The 23000-nt window shown below is 35.2% G+C and overlaps 1 protein-coding gene across 5 annotated transcripts in view; it reads right to left on the reverse strand.

Moving 5' to 3' along the window:
* Nucleotides 1-1770: 1770 nt before the first annotated feature.
* LOC149534166 (uncharacterized) overlaps nucleotides 1771-23000 on the reverse strand; it is a 31093-nt gene continuing 9863 nt past the window's right edge. For 3 of the 5 annotated variants that reach the window (XM_089804623.1, XM_089804624.1, XM_089804622.1), the window contains exons 3-8: nucleotides 22856-22903; nucleotides 22713-22759; nucleotides 4698-4764; nucleotides 4466-4509; nucleotides 4090-4147; nucleotides 3685-3983 (exon numbers count right to left, since the gene is read on the reverse strand). In XM_089804623.1, the coding sequence (XP_089660749.1) occupies nucleotides 3933-3983; nucleotides 4090-4147; nucleotides 4466-4509; nucleotides 4698-4764; nucleotides 22713-22759; nucleotides 22856-22903 (315 nt within the window). In that variant the 3' untranslated portion in view covers nucleotides 3685-3932. Of the gene's footprint in view, nucleotides 2422-3684; nucleotides 3984-4089; nucleotides 4148-4465; nucleotides 4510-4697; nucleotides 4765-22712; nucleotides 22760-22855; nucleotides 22904-23000 lie in introns of those variants that run through there. The other 2 variants (XR_016357028.1, XM_089804625.1) reach the window with 2 other exon arrangements.

A 23000-nucleotide genomic window follows, 5' to 3' on the forward strand; every position in this document is an offset into this window, starting at 1 on the left:
GAATGCCAGGACTATTTTAGAAATTGCAAAGGAGCGCGAAGGAGATAAACCAAGCTTGAAGGATAATCTTGGTAATCTAATATATTATATATTCAATTTTTTATGTGGATCCTACAGCCAGGCCATACAGTCAGCCCTCAATCAGAGTAATGAAGAACAAAAGAATGTAAACCAATTTTTTTGACAGGATGCAAGATTTTTTTTTTTAATCAACAGTAATCTAAAAAGCTTCCAAAAAAATTGTCATGTACAACAAGAAATACATCAGAAATTCCTCCCATGGTATTGCAAACTGTGTATTGGTCAAGGATAGTTGTTTAGGAGACAAAAAGAGGGTAGCGAGCAATTGTATTCGCAGAGTACAGCTTGGTAAAATACTCTGAGAGCTGAAACAACCACCCAAACAATCTCAGTGGTAGGAAACCAGTCTCACAGTGCACAAAGTTTTGAAATGTTCTTAGCATTCTACATTCAAACAACCTAACAAGTTTATAATGTGCCTCTAGTGGCATCCCTTTATCCCACATCTTTTCCACCTCTCCCCTGCAATCATGGCTACAGTTACCATATGGACCATAGAGCAATAATCAGCTATATCTCATACATGGTACTTCGCAGAAAGAGTATTGCAACACATAAGATACACGGTATAAAATTCAGGAGGAAAATAGTGAAAAATAAAAATGGAGTATGCAGTCCGATTTTTGTGGCATTGCTTTAGGGTGCCCTATAGAACTTTAGGGTTGGGGGACGGCTATACGGGAACCCTTGCTAGGGTAGTGAGTGGACATTGCCCTATAGGGACTTGATAGGGGGCTTTGGGTCCCGCAGATTACTTCTCCAGGAGTTGCCCTAGCATCCATGCAGCTCTGATAGCCGTGGGATGGCAATCCTTCTTGTAGCTATCCTCCTCATTGTAGGGTGATTGTGGAGTGATTTTGAGTGGATTTTCAGATATTGTTTGAATGGTAGTGCAGAACAAAGAAATACTTGATTCTTATGTCTCTTGTTACCATTACTAGCTTGGAAATGGATTGTAAACAAAGGGCATAAAATAAAATGGAATTACATTGTAGGAGACACGTCAGAAGGCCATACCTAATGATCCGCAGTTGAAGGACAAAAGAATTGGCGCAGTGGAGTGGTATGTGGTAATTAAGGAAAGTCATTAATAACATCCATTTCAAGGTAACAAACAGAAGCCACACAAGTATTGAGACCCAGGTGGAGACAGTAATGTGAGTGAAACATGCAAAGACAGTAATGTGAGCGAAACATGCAAAGAGGCATGTACTTTAGGTTGTGGAAAGAACACGTGGACTATAGACTTTTTTCAGGCTGAATTTTTTTACATACATAAAAGAAAAGACTACCGGAAAATGGCTGCTAGACCAATAGAAATGCTAGAAAATTTGCTGGGAAAATAATGGTAAATAAAAATAAAGGAAGAAGCTGGGATCTTGATAGAGACCTTTATTCTCTCCACTCTTTCTGAGCTTTCATAGAGAATTTTATATTGATGCTTTGGAACAGCTACTAACAGTTGCAGTCATGGTCAAAATGAAGATCACTTTTGGGAAATTGTAGAATGATTGCCAACCGAAGAAAGGTGGAGAGAGGTGGAATTTATGAATGCCAACCCTATGAATATGATAAATATTAAATCGCCTCCGACAAGATGTGCTGCGTTGCTGATCACCATTAATGGCATAGCTGCATACATGAGGAACACTGGATGAGTTTGAGTCAATGTGCATAGGACGAGCAGGCTGTATTTTTTTTCCCTTTATTTTAATAGTAACACTAGCATTTCCAACACAAATAGGTATGGAAAGATAAAAGTGGCAGAACCTGAGGAGATCAGTAATAACATTGTTGGAGACACTTCGAATGGAAAAAAACCTAAACCCATCTTGCCATATGGCTTGTGCCAATACTGAATAACCAAGTCAATAATTATCCCAGGACAAATTGTCTAAAGCTGAACAGGCTCCCGACCATTATAGAAATAGACTGAAATGTACAAACTTCTGATCTTTCAATGCCATTTTTGGTCTTCATGTCATTTCTAACATTTCTAGACTTTGTAGTCAAACAATTATGTTTAATATTGGTGACATTTTTCCTCCATCCTTCAAACCAGCAATGTGACCCTACCTGCAGTGACAGATTCTCTTCGATCTATAACCTGAAATATTTGACCCAGAGAAGAGAATGGCAATAGAGGACGATGAAGGTTAACTCTGATTTTCTAATTCTACAGTAACTATTGGTGTACCGTCGTGTATAGGCAAGCTTGCATCAACACCAGATGGATTCCAAACTGGCTTTGTAGGATGGTTTTTTAACACAGTCCCTAAGGCCTGGCACATAAAGCACCTTCATATCCTTTGCTCAATCAACATTAGTGCTATCCTTTATCTGTAGTCCACAAGATTTGCATGTCAGGGATTTGAAAATATAAATGCATAGGACAAACTATCTATAACATGAAACTATTTGTATACAGGGAGCACTAAAATTGATCACATCTCTTTCTAGGGGGGCAAATAAAACTTTACCAATATAAGAAGAAAGCAGTGTGAGTCAGTTATAAAGTAGAGGAAAACTTGTTCGGTAATATATTAGATGAATCTAACAATCAAGTTATGCATCCGAAAATTAAAACATTTTGCCCTAACAAAAAATGAGCGAAATAAAACACTTATATTTGATTTACGTTTTAAATTCTAAGAATTCAAATCCACAACTAAACCAAATCGTGATTTGTTCTGAAAATTCATAAATGCATACAGACAAAATCCTATATTCGAAGAAATGTTGTAAATTCCGTTCAAGCGCACAGACAAAACCCTCTATTCAAAGAAATGTTTTAAATACCCTGCATTGACCAACATTCAGCTTTCAAAAAATGATGTACAGATAAAGCTCTTATGTACAAAAGATTGTTGTACTTTGAAAAAAGTTGGGATGAAAAAACCAGTACTGTGTAAAAGGATGGAACCCACACTCCGAAGAAAGTTATCGCAGCTTCTAAAATCTGCACAGAAGTGTACTCCGAGAGCACATAACGGTTATGGTGAAAGGTGGAAAGAGTGTGAGTGACAAGTATATGAACAAGCAAAATTCTAGCCTGAAGTAGACAAGAAATATGAAAACCCACAAAGAAACATATCTCAAATTTGGAGAAAAATGGCTTCCAATCTCTTTGTAACATCATTGATTGAATAGAACTACAGGTAACATGCAATGGCAATAAATTATGACATCTGGCCATTGATGCCATCCGCCTCTCATAGTTGTTGGTGACAGGTGCATGCAGATACGTGGAGCGTTCACGATCTAAACATTGCATGCTGCCATGAACAACCACCCTATATTCTGCTAATTTAATGCCAACTAAAAATAAAAGACTTCCGCGAAAAATGCACCCCTCCAATGAAAATGGTAGAAAATTCAAAGGAAAAATGATGGTAAATCAAAATGGACAAAGAAAGCCGAATTTGATAGGATTGTTTTATCAGTTACCCAACTCCCAAGGCATGATTTAATGCTAAAGTTATGTGAACACATTAGTCCCCGCCTATAGGCGGCAGGGACTAACAAACAAAGATGGTTAAATAAGTTTCAATTGCGAGGTGTAAATATTTCATAGCTAAAATAAAATTCTTAATATTTCAAAGCTATAATAAAACTCTTAAGAGAATTCCTATTAATTTATTGTTCATAACGAAAATCTCTTGTTCGAGGAAAGGTTCTGATAACCAATGTAACTTTAAAAGCAGTGGACATTAAACTGGGATTCATTCCAGAACTGATTCTGACCTAATAAATATGTATGCAGCACAATTGTTGATGGAACAAGAATTACAAATTTTAGTCACAAATAGTGCTGATGTTAAGTTGTCTCGATAAACAAATTGTGTGCTGATTCACCAAACTTTGTTTGCTCTAATCGCTTCAATAATCCCTTTCAAGGTTTCCTGTAAGGAAATCGATGATAGCCATTACTGCTTAGCAGCTTCAAAATTACAAACTAAACAACTCCACTATCAGGTTGAGAAACTATAAAGATTCATTATTACATACCACTGAATGATCCTTGAGACCTAGAGATATCAACAGAGACCTTGAAGAACCCGTATCGCTGCAGTACAATATGGTTGATTAGATAAATAAAACACGGCCTGACATGTACTTGTTATTGATTAAAGTATATGTAAGTCATCTCACATCTTTATTCATGCATGTAAAATAACACTATAGCAATATGTACATGTTATTGATAAAACATATTTAGGTCATCTCACATTTTTTTCATACACTGGAAAATAACCCTAGCACTTTGATAAGTAAGTAAAGACTCTTCTCTATTTAGTTTGCAGGTGCATTCAAACCAATGATGATTCTCAGAAAGCATTTACAAAGCATCAACAAAAGAAAAGAAAAAAATCTGAAATTCAACCTCATGTGTTCAATAAGTTGCCTTGCACATGCTACTAGCATTGGCTGCAAGTATTAAAAATTATACGATTCATTAAAAAAAATTAATCTGCTGGAGAAATTAATCAGGGACACCAAATGTAACAAAAAAGGAACTTGAATTTCCGCATGTTATTTATATAGATCTAGGATGATCAGGTAGTGTCTTTCTTTACATAATTGTGCTTCATCTATGTTAATGAGGGTATCTCTACCTCATCCCGCTTTCCGAAAAGAAGAGACACATTAAAAGTCGCATTTGATGCAAAACCCTCTTCCTTCCTGTGAAAACATACACAAAATTAGCAGATTTTCTAAGATGAATATCTGTTGTACATGTGCATAGTTGAAAGGGCACCACTTAAGCATCTGATAAAATAATTCAGAAATAGAACGGCTGGGATTCTCTAAGAAGTACAACAAATAAGAACCTATAGATCAGTTTCAACAGTTAATGATAGTCCTTGTACCATGCTTAATTGAAAAGCTAGTATCATCCATGCATTATTTCTTTCCCCATTCATATATCAAATGGATGAGATGCAGATACTCTCGATGTTATGAGCTTGATGAAGAGCAACATAGTCTCAACCAGGTATCAGAAAGCTCACTACCCTTTCTCTTCAAATTATGAGTGCAACCCATGATGCGACAGGGACTGTAACTGAGGATAAACATGTGTCATTCTTTCCATTTACATCAACAAAAGTGGAGTGAACTTTTGCATTCCTTCAAAATCTTTTCCACTTCATCTCATCTACTAAAAGAATGATTAATAATTCATATTCATAATGGATCCCAAATGTTCTTAGATGTCTTCCAGAATTCATTCTCCCTAGTTTTGTGCAAAGGGATGGAAAAAGACTGAAGTTGGTGGCAAATGGCTAGCAAATAACCAATTGACGCCCCACTAACTATTCTTGGTTTGTGATATTGCTATCAGGATTCATCTGTTTAGTTTTTGAGTCAAACTCATTGACGCATCAAGGATTCTAAACCTGAATTTCCATGAAATCTGGTGTCCATGTGTGATATGTTAAAAAATCATAAATTACCTATGTTACCCCAAGTTTCCGAGACATGGGGATGGGGGGACAGGGAAACGGGTTTCCGGGACGGTGTTTTTTTTGCAAGAATAGGGGACGGCAGGGGATATATATATATATATATATATATGAATTTTCAAAAATATTCATCAATTCTACATTCATCAAAGCAACATGGTTAAAAATTATCAATTCCATTCATCAAATATTGTTTCATCAATGTTCATAGGGCATAGCAATCAGCATCTAATTGAGTCGTCATAGAAAATGAAAATTCTAAATAGCATCATTTTCAATTATCTGAGAAAATTCAAATAATCACTTTCAATCATCATCTAAGTACTTATAATATCATTAGTAAGTCATGAAATGAATCAAATGAGACAATGAAAAACATTAACTTTCAACAAAATGAAACCATTGAAAAGTTAAGACTTAAACAATTAAACTTCTAAATTAAACTAGATCTGTAATATAAATTAAACCATAAAAGATAAAGAGATTTGTATGATATCCGTGGGGATAATGGATCATGTAACAGCAGAAGTATACAGTTATTATTATTATTAATGGACGCAAGGTTATGATTACATATAATGATGGACGCAAGGTTATGATTATATATAATAAAACATTAAGATAGGAAATAAAAACATTGAGTTATTATTATATTAACAAACCTAAGTCTATATAGAAAACATTAAAAGTTCTATTTTTAAATATATTTGAAGTTGTGGGGTCCGCAGGTGGCTTATCTAATTTTTGTGGTAAAAATCGAAAACTTTTTTAGAAGTCCCGAAAACCTCTAGGAAACGAAAATGCAGTCCCCGAGACAGTCAACAAGTTTCCGAAACTCGTTGACCGTTTTCCGTGTTTCGGGGACGCGTTTCCGATTTTCCTATCTAGGTGGGGACGGCTTGGAAACATTTCCTGTCGTCCCCCCGTCCCCGAAAGCATCCCCCGTTTCCGAAACTTGTCTTAGAGGTGGAAACGCGTTTCCGGGTAACATAGTAAATTACAGAATGAAATTTGATATGGATTAATTTAGTAATTAATGTAAAGTAATGAGACTCAGACCCGACTTGGACTCGGCAAGGGTAACTCGACTCGTGACCCAGCTCGGACTCACCTAAGACTCGGCAGTAACTCGGCAAAGTGGTAAAGCCATTGAAATTTAGAATTTTTTTGGATTTAAATTAATTCCATGCACCCATTCTTGATTAAAGACTAAAGACACAACAACATCATAAAATAGAAGGTAATTTGATCACATACGTAAGAAACATCGATTACATAACTACAAAGGCAAAAAAATTAAAAATCAGCCGAGTTAGATGAGTTAGCCAAGTCACCTAGGCAAGTCAGCCAAGTCACGCGAGTCAAGCGAGTCAGCCGAGTTGACCCGCTGAGCCAAGCTCACCGGTCATTTTGACTTGGCTGAGGTAACTTGACTCGCTAACTCAGACAACTCGCCTAACTCATGGCGAGTCTCGTTACTATGAATGTAACTAACTTATTTAAGTCCAACATGAAGTCGTCTTAGTGTATTGTCCCCCATCTTTTAGACCCTCAATGGAATTCTTAGCTTTTCATTTTTGTTAATCCCTTGTAACTTTGACAAGTGTTCTAATTTTCAGATCAGTCTGATCTGGATGCATGAGTTCCCTTAAATATTGGTCACTAGAACATATTGTCCCCTCTACACAGATTGGCATCTTCCTTGTGGCTTTTATAAGCCTTCTTATTTACTAATGTGGTTAGTTAGTTACTAACCATTAGTAACTCTTGGAATGGGCACCAATCTTGAGGAAACAATTATGTTGTTAAGTAGGCCAACCTAGAGAGGGACAAGTCCATTCAATGAACATGCCCCTTGAGTTAGGTATAAGGGAGGGGTAGATTGCAAATTCGAAGACACACTGAAATCTACAAGTCTGCTCTTCTAGCAATCTGCCCAAATAGAATCATATATAGGAATGTAAACATTTGCAGAAGATCCATGACCTCAACATGGTATCAAAGCCAATTGCAAATGTAAGAGGGAAGAAAGTGACAATGAGTGTGGAGGGACATTTTGCATTGACTGTTCCGTATAAAAAGTGGGAAGTGCAGAATAAAGACATTTTCTCGGCATCATATGAGGATTTCTTAGACGGGTTGTAGATGAAGATACAACAAATAGTTCTAATATGCATTTGATTATTAGATGGGGTGCCAAAACAAATTCCGAGAGAGTGTTGGTAATTAAAGGCATTCAGCCACAACAGGGATGGTCACAACATGTCAAGCATTTAAAAGGAGCTAAGCCCCAGTGAATATAGTTGTACATATCATATAACCCGAGATACCTATAGGCACACCAGCTAGTTCTCAAATCTAAGATGTATTTTGGGAGTCACTATGATTGCACCGTGGAAGGTCCATAGAAGGCGTTGCAGTTAGTGAGAATGAAACATAAAAAATAAAAAAAATCTTCCAGAGATGAGTGAAACTGTTAATATTCTGAGCACATATTATTTCAGGTACCATGAATGGCCAATGCTATTCCCAAGATATTAAATTTTAAAGAGGTCAATGAAGCTGATACTATTCTCAGCACTGGGCGATCTTTAACAGTTTAAAATCAAACATTCCCTTTGGAGGTCACACCAATTTTATACCATCGGAGTAGATGAAAATGAATATCGATGATTTATATTCATACTTGGAGCAATTTGTCTGATTCTCGCCAATATTTTTATAGGCAAATATCGATGATTTATAATCAAAGGGATTGAAACGTATCCTTCACAAAAGGTCTCAGCAAAAGAACTGATACTGTCAGTGAAACTACAATATGACCTAGACAAATATATCGAAGAGAGATCAAATACCAAATCAAATATCAAATAAAGAATAGAATTAAATAAAGACATTTCACCCACTTGCTACGTGACCCCAAATGAATCAAAGAGAAAGAAAGAGCCGTGTGCAGGCTAGTGCTCGGCCTGCAATGGACTCTAGTGAATTGATGCCCCCCTGGATGTTGCTTCAATATCGAGCTTGTGTGCAAGAGATCCATTCTTCGACCAATGATCAAATGGCTACCTAGGAATGTGTTGTTGAGATGTCAAAGGCACTACAAACTTTGTTTAACTATGAGTTCCTCTGCAGAGTCCAATGTGCCCTAGAACCAAGCTTCTTGACATGAAGACCGAATTGGTTGAGGGCGATCCATTATGGTACGTTGTTTTTTTTCACCAAATCTACTTTGCATGAATTGCTCAATGAGCTGGAAGTTTAGAATTTGAAACAATAATGATGACAAAAGAATAGAAGGTCAAGCAGTGCGGAGCCAGAGTTTGGCTTGCAGCAGGGAACTTGATTTGAAATTGGTGTTCGCGAGCTGTGGATGGATGCCGCAGATGGATGATCATGCTCCAAAGAAATATATATCAGTGTTAGCACCAATCCATTTTATAATGGAGCACCAAGCCTGTGGTTAAGGTAAAATGAGGATACCTATCAAACATCATTCATCAAATACAAATTACACCATATAAAATAGTGATGAGAGTATGGGGCCGATACTGAACGAGGCCTTTGAGGAGGCTAGTCTACTTCTCATTGATCTACATCAACGAATAAGACATGAGGATCATTAAGATAAACATTTTACTCAAGGCATTTATGATCTTCCCTCAAGTCCAAGAGGGAGTGTTAATGATTGTGGACTTAGAAAAGATGCATTCTATATAACCTTATAACTATTCAGATTATTAGTATTGGTTCTCTTAGAAAGGAGGGAAGAATGTGACATTATGTTGTGACACTATGGTCATGGATATTAGCATGGTATGCCTTCTTGACAAAAGGAGAAACTAAATGATCTGCAAAAGTGAATCTTGACTTAGAGGGAGTAAACCATGCTTTATTGATTCTTGAGTAATAAAGAATTTGCAGAAGAGAATCATAAGTATCATCTTATAAGAAGGTTATATGTTGGGGAGAGTACCTAGAAGATCAAGTTGACTCCCCAAGATCTAGGTTATACAAACTCTGACTAAATGTACCATGTCAAGATGGTGTATACTCATAAAGTACAAAGCTTTCATCACGGTTATGATGGAAAGATAAGTATCTATTGTACTTGAGCTTTTATTTTACCTTACGTCTATAGATATCTTTCATTTGTATTTTTTATAAGAAGAGTATTTGCCTTGATTTTTTCTTTTCTTTTTTTCTCTTCTGAAGAATGTTCTTGTAGGAAAAAAATTTGGTTCAGAGGGAGTCTGACATCTCATCAAGGCAACCTTGAATAAGGAGCTCGGAAGATTTGATATCTAGTAGGAGTCTTGAAAATCTAAAGTGAGCAACCATCTGATGGGCCTACCTTTATAAAAATCACGGTGTGGAAGCATTTCTCAGCAAAACAGTCTTGCAGCATCAATTTACAGCAAGGTTGCACGGGGACGGGGGTACTTAGGGTACGGGTACGGCTATTTTTTATAATAGGGGACGGGGGTACTTGGGTATGTCAAACTTTATTTTTAATTATACTTTTATATTTATAGAAAACCTGAATTTATGAGTCGTGACAATGATTTTTCAAATCAAGAACAGTGATAAAGTTTGCAAATGTAATGTATAGTTTTCAGTTTCAGATTTGTTATATGTTTGTGATAATTATTTATGCTAAATGTTTAGATGCATAACATAGAAGGTAGACTTTAAACATGAACAAGAAGATCATAAATCATATGACAATGACATATTACAAATGATAAATTTATGGCTTTAACAATGATAAAGTTTATTGTTGATCAATATTGTATCAAAGTTTCAAACTGATTAAGTATTGAATTAAGCTTGATAAACAAATAACAGAGAAGGAAAACTTTAAACATGAACAAGATCATAAATCATATGATGATGACATATTGGAAATGATAAACTTATGCTTGAACAGTGATAAAGTTTATTGTTAATCAATATTCTATCAAAGTTTCGAACTGATTAGGTATTGAATTAAGCTTAATAAACAACGAGTTGATACACAAACAAAAAACCGAAAAAAAAAAATTCAGAAATCTCAATCAAGGTCCTTAGCTATGATGCTCTCCACCGAGTACCCGGTACTTGGGATATGTGTACCCGGTACTTGGGTACGTGGGTACGAGTACTAGGGGTGTGGGTACAAGTACCCATGCAACCTTGGTTTACAATAATACAAAGGAATCTTCTAGCATGAATTTGCGGTGACAGAAAATGATCTTATGGTGTTTTAAATCAGTACAGGACTACTCGCAAATCTTGAATAGATTCAAGATTGTGTTGTGAAAGAGACATTTTGATATCTATGAATCACAACTTGGATAAAGAGAGAATTTAATTATTCTCTAGAGTTTATCCTTAAAGTACTGGAAATTAGAAAGCAGGTATTCTTATCAAACCTCTCTGAGAGTGATCATCACAGGAAAGATCCAGGTATGATTGAATTGTTTTGTATTCTTATGATAATTTATATTATTGTCAGGATATTGACTGTTGTGGGCTTCACCATTTGTGTTTGTTATTGAAGAGGTGACGATCTCTGAAATAATTAACAGTTGTATAAAGACATTATAATAGGTGACGATCTCTGAGATAATGTTCTGACCAATAGAGAACAACTGGCAGATTTGGATGAATTTAAGATCATGTTGTGATTTAGGCGTTTCTATGTCTATGAATCAAAACTTGGATAAAAGAAGAATTTAATTATTCTCCGAATTTTATCCAGTGCACTGGCAGATCTTAATTCAGGATCATGTTGTGTGCCTATGAGTCACAACTTGGATAAAGGAAGAATTTAATTATTCTCCGGATTTTATCCTGTGTAAGGCATTCTAGTAATGGATTGCTGGTAGAATCTAAATCTTGGACAAAATCAAGATCATGTTGTGACAGTGACATTTCTAAAACTCCAGATGTCACAACTCGGGTAAAGGGAGAATTTAACTATTCTCTAGTCTTTATCCTGAGTATTGCATTCTATGCAATACTGTTATCACAAGCCTTGTCAAACACCCTGTGTTACAAGCCTAGGTGATTTGATAGTTTGTATTATGAATGATGCTTAGTGATTTGATCACAAGCTCCGGTAATAACTTATATTACAAGATTTGTAATATGATGTGTTTTCAAGTATCATTTGTATAATGATACATCATGCTTGAAATTTAGAAAGGTATAGAGTGTATATCTATGCTTAGTCATCTCTATTGATGTTGCTAGATATGTCTCTATCACTTATCTTATCAAGTTAAGAGGGAGTGTTAATTCCTTGTAACTTTAAAAAGACAAGTGTTCTAATTTTCAGATCAGTCTGATCTGGATGCATGAGTTCCCTTAAATATTGGTCCTTAGAACATATTGTCCCCTCTAGACAGATTGACATCTTCCTTGTGGCTTTTATAAGCCTTCTTATTTACTAATGTGGTTAGTTAGTTACTAACCATTAGTAACTCTTGGAATAGGCACCAATCTCGAGGAAACAATTTTGTTGTTAAGTAGGCCAACCCAGAGAGGGACATGTCCCTTGAGTTAGGTATAAGGGAGGGCTAGATTGCAGATTACAAGCCGAAATCTATAAGTCTGCTCTTCTAGCAATCTGCCCAAATAGAATCATATATAGAAATGTAAACATTTGTAAAAGATCCATCACCTTAATAGTTTCCGAAGGCTAAGTGGAGAAATAAGCAGAAATAAATTAAATTAAAATCAATAAATAAATAAATCTAAAAGTGACTTTATATTTAATTAATTTACTTTATATTGAATTAATTTAACTTTCTAGAAGCACAACTAGTTATTGTATCAAAAAAGGGGATAGCTTCTAGAGAGTGCATTTCTAGAAGCACAACTAATTATTGTATTGGAAAGGGGGAAGCTTCTAGAGAGTGCAATTAAATAATATTTTATTTCCTTCTAGAAGGTAAAGGAAAAGAACAAATAGAGGCGAGAGCTTCATTGTTAGGCATCCGATCATTGTCAATTGCATTTGATATATACTTGGGAGAAGAAACTAAGGATTTCTGATTTCAGTTAGCCATTGGAGAGCGTCAATTCTTCAGTGTTGCAACCATTTGAGGTGGTGAAATATCCACTGAATTTGGCATTCAGGAGAGTTCTATTTGTGCTTAAATTGAAGAATACATTTATTGCTGGCTGCTACAGTGTCGTGAACAGTGCCCGCCCTACTGTACTTGGCTTGATTATGATTGCAATTTCATCTCCTTCATTGGGCGATTTGTATATCAAGTCTATATATTTGATGTAATGTGCATATTTATATCTTACATGATTGACAAAATAGTATCCATGCCAAGTGTTCGACAAAATACCAATTGGCTGTAAGTACACATTTTTCATTTAGAATTCATCTATATGCATTTGAAAAGCCAAAAGAGAATTGCATATGCATTTAGTTCTTTTCTTAAATATAATAGTAATCAATTACAAGCTTTTAGATTCCCTTTGATATCATTTCAAGCAAGCATAATCAATCTGAAACTTAGAGATCGTATTAGAAGTGTTTGACAATATTCCTTGACCTACAAATCAACAAGTTGAGGTTCGAATTGACAAGGAATATTACACTTGGCTTGAAAAGGTGTGTACCCCTACATTTCAAATGGTATTAAGGTGTGTTCTACACTTCAAAACCTCGATATGGGACGATAAGCAGCTGAAATAGGTATACAGAATGACAATTGTCTGCAGTGTAGAAGTAGTTGAAACTCAAACCGTGAACCATCCCCATTGGCTTTGACACCACAATGAATTAGAGCTGGAATTTCTAGTATGATTTCAATGTTCTTTAAGGCATATCCGAAGTTTGTACATATGATGACAGGTGAGTTATGATAATCAAATGAAACAATGATGCAAACCCATACATAGATATATGATGAAGCAAACCCACAAAATTTCATAGAGAAAAAAAAATTGAAGCTAACTCTCCAGCAGTAGTGTCTTTTTAAAGATGTGACAAAAAATTGGATGACAGCATTGTTATATGGTATACCTGGTACCTGACCACTGAAATTTGGTATCAGCTTAGAACAAGGTCAAACATGAATGGACTACCCATTCAAATTTTTTGAGATACTGTGACAAGAGTTGTCTGCCATCAAGAAGGCAACACTGAGCCCAAAGATGCTCAAAGTTTTTTGAAAAGTTGACAAATGCTAGCTGCATGAGACAAGCTGTTGAAACTTTTTATTGTGATTTGCCATCAGCTTAATCCAAGGTCAAACAAGAATAGATTTATGAATGACATAGAAAACCTTGGAAAAGCATAGAGATCCTCCAAGAAGAGTTGCCTGCCATCGAGAAGACAACTCTGAGCCCAGAGATGCTTAAATCCATTAACAAAAAGTACCAAAGAATAGCTGCATGGGAGAAGCTGTTGTGATTTGGTATCAGATTAATCCAAGGTCAGACACAAATATTTAGAAAAAAACATGACAGAACACGAAAAGGTTTTGAGATTCTCCATTGAGAAGGTAGCTCCAAGCCTATAAATGCTCAAATCCATTAAAAAAATGAAACAATTGATAGCTGCATGAGAGAAGCTGTTAGGTGCTGGACTAGCCATCTCAAAAGAAAGTTTTATAATTCACAATGTGGCAAAGATTGCAAACACCTTATACTTCACTTATGTTGAAAAAACCGACTGCCTTGAATTCTGATTAAATTGAAAAAACTATTGCTGAACATTGTTAGACTTAAATGTGTGCCATATCTAACTCATTAGTTAAATAGTTTGTTGGCAATTAACACAAACTTGACCACACCCTTATTGTGGTACAAAAAGTACAAAAGCACCCCCACTATTGTGCTATTAAAAGCCATTGAGCAAAAAGTCTTATCAATTTTGTACATATCACTGTTTTAATTTGTCGCTTTTACAACACAAACAGAACAGCAAGGATTAACCTTTCTTCAATTTAGACAAGAAATGCAAAAATCTCAACCATGGAATAACCTATCTGTTTAGTTCTCGAGTGTGGGCACAAGGCTAAACAATTCTTCTACACAGGTGGACATTTCTGTACAATTAGAGTTTCAAATATTGCAGTTAGAAGATTTCCACAATCCATGAATTATGTAACTGTTTTTTTCTCGCGAAATTAGGGTTGACAATAATGGCGAAATCTATGAAAATTAACAACTGACTTTTCTAGCTAAAAATAGAGACCAAAAAGAATTGAGTACACACAAGAATTGGATTGAAGACAAACAGAAAATATAAAGAGTTAAATTATGGAGGGTTGCATAAAAAGTTATAAATTCTCAGATTAATAACAATTGCAATACAAAGTCTTCAAAAGTTACTAAACTCTACTCAACTCAGAAATTCAGTGTCATGTCTCACATTCCTTACACCGGGCCTCAACATTTTTTTAATAGGAAAAATTGTTTTCCAACACTCCTGCCACATGGTAATAATAATAAATATTTAATAAATTGGGCACCAAACTTTGTGCCCATGAGTTATATTTCCTAGTCATGTTTAAATGAGAGTTTAGGCACTATTTTGGAGGTTGCTTTTGGGCAATTAATATTTTGTCATTACTACCAGCTCCAACGGGGACAAAAAACTTTGATTAGAGCACCTAAGATCAAAACAACAATACTACAGTGCTTCATATTTGCAGCATTAGTAAAATATTGAATATCAATTCCTATTATTCCACATGTTAAGTAACAGATCTTGTCTATATTGGACAGGCACCCACCATTTGGGGCATATCTGGAATATCAAGTGAACCAAGCGGATTTATCGGACCAAGAGCTATTTTAGAATGAAATTCAAGGGGATCCTACTGAGCTACATTTGTTGAGCACCCAAAGAGTGACATCTCCAAATTTGTGTCCTGTAGGGAATCGTTGGGAGACAATAATGAGTGGACCGATAAAACCAGTCCTAAGGATTTCACCAACTAGTTCAGATTTATCGCGGGAGGGTGATCCACAATTTCACAACCATGCACCCAAGTTTTCCCAACATTGACACTTGTCACCGTATTGATACTGATAGGAAAAGATCCTCAGAATATCCATGCAACCTGTACCAAGCGAATCACAGTTCAGCCCAAGGGGCAGATCTCAGAAGTTGGAGCTTCCAGTATTAGAAATAAAAAGTATAATCACAATTTTCCAACTTAAGGGAACAAAACGAAGGGTGATATATTAACACACCCACTCAGATGTAATTCTCTTGAAGCAACATATTTGTAAAGAATTTAAAACAAATCCAGATATTGCTTAACTTGAAAATCTAGAGTGGTTATCCTTTACATTATATAGGCAATTACATTACAATGTTTCTAAAGGAAACAAACATAAACTGAAGCCAGAATTAGAAACTAATTAAACTAATTAAGATGACCATTAAAAGAGCATTTCATTATTTTAATACCCTCCCTTAATGGTCATTGTTCTAAGCACTCTACAGAACACATATTCTGCAGGTCCTTGGTCACAAATGCATAGAAGGCTGACCCCTTCTCTTCAGAATGCTCTGCAAAATGAACCTGCTACTACTAAGACCGACCTTTATTCTACAAAACTTATAGATTTGACCAAGATAACCAAAATCATTCCAACCTGATTTTGGGAAAAAAAATAAAAATTGTCCCTCTTCATAGCCAAAGACGCTGAATTCAGCTTCTAAAATTGAAACCACAATTTTGAGGAAAGATTGCCAAACCCCTCACTGCTTCAAAAAAAGAACGGGTAGTAGTATAAAGAACAGGTAGCATTATAAACAATGAATACTACAGAAACATTAGATGAAAGTTTCAACTGTGTTGTATGCCAAACAAAAAAACAGGCATTTAAACTGAGTGTGCAGAAGTATTAGAAATGGAGATGGCTAGTTCAGAAAATATCATGGATTTGGAAGAATATTTCTACAGGAAACAATAAGGAAGAAGAAAATAGCACAAAGTCGCATTGGAGGCATTGGGAAACAACACTGAAAACTTGGGCAGGGAAAAACTCTCTGTAGCTTGCCCAGGAATCTTGGAACTATTTTTTGGACCATCTTAGATCACTTGAGAAAGTTTCCATAAATTTCTGATATCTAGCTTTAACATAGTTTCAACAAGTACCCCAGATGCGTTTTTTTCTAAGCACAGGGAAATTGTGGGCTTTAATTGTTTCCTAGATGCTGAGATGCATCCACCAAGCACCACAAACTTTTAAGCACAATTTGGGAAATTGATCTTAACACCTAAAATTGATAGCTAAAATGACCACACCAGCATTTATGTGCAAAATCTGCATTCGTAGTCTCTAACTTATCCACACATCCTCTGTCAACAGTGTATCCAGCAAGCCTAAATAGATTATACAAATAAAAAGTATTTTTATATAAGTTTTTGTAATCCTGTATCAAAATTGCAATGTCAAAAAATATGAATTAGAAAGACATTGGAAAATAAAATTAAAAAGCTCTTTACAAAACCTAGAAAGGGTTTCCCAAAAACCAAAAAATGCCGGTATTCCCTTTGTTTATACATTATTTAAACCTTAGTTATCCAGTTCTCCCCCCAGCCCTTTGAACCAGGCGAATTTCGAGCTGGTCCTTGGTTCTGGTCCTGGTTCCCTTTTGAGTTCCACTTGGGTTCGAACCTAGGCAAGCTGGTTCCTCCAAGTCGAACCTAGGTAGAATCATGGTCGAACCAGGGCAGACACAGGCAGGCTGAGTGTGAACCCCACAAATATACATTCTATAATTTAGCGCAAAAAATGATTATTACAGAATTTGAATAAAGATCTTTAACATTACAAAAACAAAATTTGCTACAGTTCAGATATTTATTACATCAAATTAAACTAGCACTCAATATATCTTCCAGTGGAATTTTTATATCCAATTTCTGATAATGATCCCTGTCCAATTAATTGGAAGCTTTGTATCATAATAAATGATATTTTAAACACTAAACAACATCTTCAATAGGTGAAGGAAGTTGCAAGCTACTTGTATAACATTTCTCAAGTAGGATGTTAATTACAAACTAACAAGCTCTCTGCACAATGAAAAAGTAACAAGGATTCGACAACTTAGAAAGCAGAAAGTCATCAATGCATCTGATCCCATTGATATTGGCACTATTGGTGAATCAACTAATGCCTTTGATGATGAGAAGAAGAAGATGAAGATTTGGATAGTCCATTAGATGATTAGAACTTAGTATAAAGTTCTAATTGTTGAAAGACAAAACAATGATACTTGCACTCGATATTATTTAAATATTTTGATGTTGATAATAGAAGTGATGTTATGATTACAACTTTATAGTGTTTTTGTTGTCTTTATGATACTATGTGGCATTCTCATCTTAATTCATTCTTCTTGGCTGCATACATAAGCATGTGTGTGTGTGTGTGTGTGTGTGTGTAAGTTTTACATGTTTATGTACTAAAGAGCCCAAACGAACGCAAATCGCATTTCAAAATTTTGTCGTACCAGCAAACTGGTTCTTTGAACACGAACTTGAGCCGTTAACTTAGATTTAAACCCTTAAACAGCATATACTGTCAACTTGTATCAGTTGAAAATAAATAAACCGACTACAACCAGAATCATCATCCGATACCAAGGTACCAATCCATGGACCATAACTAATAGAAAACCAAAACAGCCAAAGCTCTCAATCATATTCAACACCTAAAGATTAACCCAAGAAGGGGATTGAATTTGGGTTCTTGCTAATGACATCAGGATTGTGTTGTCCACAAGAACTGCTTGTCCATGTTTCAATAAAACCTTCAACTAGTTATTGATTTGTAGCTAGATTGGATCCCTTCTAGGACTGACCTAGTACACCTCATGGCTAATTGGCATGTTGGTCTTAGCCATGTTGCCAATGAACTTTGTCATATCAATCCTTATAAGAATTGGCCCTATTTGGGTGATTCATGTAACTTGCAATTAAGTAATTAATGTAACTTGTAATTAATAGGTTTGATTCTATTCTTGGTGCCAAAACTACAAGGCCATTCTTACATTAATAATTATGAATACTGAAACATGCAGAATATGCAATGTGCTTGAGGGTGATCATAAGAGCTTATCATCTATGGTTGGGAAGGCAACAGATCAGATGGTTTGTCGGTGGTTAACGAGCACTACCATAAAATTAACATGGTATCAGAGCCAGTTTGAAAACGTAGAAAGGCTTGTAGATTTGATTTCACTCTGTAAGCACCCAAAAATGGTCACCTTGACTATGTGCCCCGGTTTCATAATTTATCTCAAGTTTGAATCAATATTTGCATCATCATTTCCTTTGATCAAATTAAATTATTCAATTTATTTGAATTATTTGAATTATTTGAATTATTTAATTAATCATTATTATTTTACATCAATTTCCTTGATTAAATTCAAATTCATTTATTTAATTATTTTAAATAAATGGTTTGATTATCTTGATTTTTGTATTATTTAATTAAAAGAGTTTGTTCCTTTTTAATTAAATAAAACCCCTCCTCACTTAATTTTATATGCAACAATTATTATATTAAAAGAAATAATTAAATAACTGTCACACACTTTATTTTATAAGAAAAGGGATTATTTTATATTTAAATTAAATAAAAACACCCCTCATCTTATAATTTTTATGGAGTGTTACACTCCACATCTCTTAATTAAATACTAATTGCACATTCTCTTATGTGGGTCATACCCTTTCATTTAATTTTCATTTTCCCTCCAATTTGAGAATGCCCCTTTGGATTGATATATAAAGGAGACCTCCTTCATTTTGACATGATGATTTCTTTTGCTACAATCATGATGATTTCTTATGCTACGGTTATTATAGACATTTTTGAAGCTTTCTTGGAGACTTGGAGATATCTAGCATGTTTATGATAATTTTGAATCTTCCATTCATTGGATGTACTTGCGAAGACCAAGAGCGATGTTCATATGAGAGCCACCACTTCAAACCTTTGAAGGTCTTTGCACATTGATGATAGGAATCTATGAGTCGATTCTTGAGATCTTGCATTTTCATGGTGTTATTTTGAAGGATTTCGAGTGTAAGGATTCATAGAAGTGCGTTTGCTATTTGTCCAGATTTTTCACACCCACACTCAACACTTCACCATGCATTTTGTATGTCCGAATCTGGCATTGGTGTTCACCTCCAGTACGTCCACCAGCAGATTGCGGCACTCATGAAAAGTAATCTTCAGTTAAAGTACTCGAGGAGTGCTTGATCTCAGTGCTAGAGGAACGTTTGATGCCAACTTTTTCTGTAGGTGGAGTGGAGGTGATCTAATCAATGGATGAATTGCTCTAACGGCATGGGATGTATGCCTTCGTGAAGGAGGGTGTAAGCATTGCTAAAATGATTTGTTATTATGATCCTATCAAGTTGGTATGGATATTCCAATCGAATATATATGTTGCATTAGAATGAGGTCATGGACAAGAAACTCGAGGTAGCATGGGATTATCAATGCTTGTTGGTAGTAGAATATTTCACATAGGGAGAACCGCAGGCATGACAGAAGCACTAGCCTTTGGACCGAACAATCGACAACAGTTCACATACATTGAACCTACTCTTGCTTGTCTAGATACAACTTCATATCAGTATCCTTGATAGCCATGGTCTATTACGACAGAATGCACCTGAATCACGATGGTGAGGGTGCAGAATGAATTTTACATGAGTGTTGCACCATTAAAGCTAGATGCCACATAGTTTGATGGAAGTTTGCGTCTAGCGAATTCAATAGATGATGAAGGTCATTAGGATGGCATGCTCGAATGTATCCCTGGTAGGCATTCGATCGATCGGCTTGAAGCTAGTAGTGTTTGGGCTCTCGTCTAGAAGGGTGGAGGAGTTGACGAAGTCAAAGAGTATCTTGGCCACAAGATAGACACTTTCATGATTGGTACACTCTCAAAGTTGTGCTAGATCCTAACGGAGGGGCTATAAGATAGACTTGATGTTGATTCATTTGTTGATTTCTCCATTGTTTTTTATTTTATTTAGTATTTTGGATTTTCCGGTTTCATTACTTTAGTTTTACTTATTTTGGCTTTTGTTTTTTTTTGTTTCCAATTGTATGGCTTTATTTTATTTTATAATATTTTCTAACCATATCTATTGGTTCTTTGATGTGGTTAGGTCAAGCGTTAGTTTTAGTCAATCCTATCTCCTGTCTTTACCTCGTACTTTGTGTTGACTCCCTCTTTTGCTTGCTTCTTTTATTCTAGCTGATCCCAACCACTCTATCTTTCATTCTCCTTGTGCTCTCTTTCATCTTGATGATGATCACGGAATGTGATCTGAAACATTGATGTAAACAATTTAGACACAATCTTTATCCAGAAGCAATAATTAGAAATACATGGATTGCCAAAATTCATTGGCATTAATAATTCATGTTCTTTAATTGCCAATGACTTGATATCAATTAGTCCTAGATCGACAATATTTGTAGTTCAGTTAATAAACACTTGATGCTTAATCGGCCTAGAAATCACTGAAAATAAACATATCTCTTCATAGCGATGTGATTGGTGGATTAAAATTCTTAACTATCGCAATTGGTACTTAGATTGGTTAATGATTCAATCATCATCAGCGTGGTATATGTTCATGCCTTAAGCGATGATAAAAATGATCAGCCTAAACTCGTTTAGAATCGTTATTGCACGTGGATTGCTTATCCTCCTTGCGATTTAGTTAGTTCTTGATTCATTATACACAATTGTCATTGATAATGTATCCATCTTTTTTTCCTTAATTTGATTAATCGTAAGAATTGCATTAGGAATGTTCTTCATGACGTAGATGTTATTCTTCATTATTCGATCACTTAATTCATGTGTTGATGCAAATCAATACAGACTTCTCATATTTAGTCTTAATCAATTTCCTTCCAGGGTATATGCTTCAATATGATGTCTTGAAGACGTTCTCTCCTATACTTGATCTATTATTGGTCATTGATCCTTATGCCTATCATATTAGTCTTCAATGCAACTAGAATCGTGATTCATGAGTCTTCATGATCAAGATGCAATGCTTAATTGATTCCCTTCAACGGTGCATATGGAATCTTCATGATCAAGACGCAATGCTTAATTGATTCCCTTCAACGGTGCATATGGAATCTTTGATAGTCCCTAATTACTTATGGTCCCTCTTCATGTCAATAGCTTATCAATTCCAACTTCTTTGTAATCATCATTTTGTCTTTCATGGATGACAGTATGCCTAGATGATCTTTGTAGCTCTCCCATATAAAGTCAATTGTATTATCAAGGGAGATGCTTTCCATACTTGGTGTCATTGACCTATTTCTTAACATATTTCTTGGAAAGGTGAAAATCATCTTGGACTAATCCTTATTCAACCTAATGCAACTAGGAAAATTGACTTATTATAAGCCTTCCCAACTTTCTGAATATCTCATTCCTCTACTAAAAACTTATGTACATCTACTTCTAACTCACTAACTAGATATAGGTGCTCAAGAACTGCAACTTCCTGACCACAAAAGTACTTTATTACTTTTATACTATGGGTTTATGGATGGGAACATCACAGCTTTGTTGTCACCTGCATAGTGTTTTTAATATCACATTGATATTGACAGCAAATTACGAAAGCAATTAAACTTTGACATTCGCTAATTTGTTCAACTTCTTGTAAACTCACAATTCAACACACACATTATGTGTTAGGATCTATAGTGTATATGATGAATGCTTTATCAATGTGATTATATGAACAATTGAAATTTCCCTTTATGCTTTAATTTTTCATTTTTTGGTTATAGGCATCCTTTTGTCGTCCTCAAAAAAGGCCCTCAATGAAATTGGGCCAACATTGGATTCTTGGAATGTATATTATTTTATACAAGCAGCCCCCTATCTCAAATATGAACCTTAAAAATTAAGGAGTAGTATCAAATGATTAGCTTGAAACTTAAAATCAAGACAAAAAATAGAAACTACTAAATTTAAACAAAAAAAGCAAATGAACATTTGATGATGGATTTCAACTTTGGGATTCAAATTCATATTTGATTTAATGAATAGAAGACCCTTGAAGTTATATATAATTTGATTGATAAGAAAACTAACAAAAATAGCTATGAATAGCAAATACAAACCTGGCATGAAGCATTGTCCCAACTGCTCCTATTTGGGTTGCCATCACCTATGTAAGAAACCAAGGTTGTAACATAAAGCAAACAAAAGACTGTTTCTTGTATAAGAAATAAGAGTAAAATCAGAAAGGTGTTCAAAGCTTCACCAGTATATGATCATCATAACTGCAGAGAACTAAATCAGTTTTTATTCCCTGCACAAAAAAGGTTAAACTAAAGTGAATAACATTCTATAATAGCTCCAATGGTTACTCCAATTTAATGCAATGCAATTAATATTCTTACTGAGGA

Source organism: Cupressus sempervirens, chromosome 10 (assembly GCF_028749045.1).
Source record: "Cupressus sempervirens isolate cs-2001-9-10 chromosome 10, ASM2874904v1, whole genome shotgun sequence".
Classification (NCBI taxonomy): Eukaryota; Viridiplantae; Streptophyta; class Pinopsida; order Cupressales; family Cupressaceae; genus Cupressus; species Cupressus sempervirens.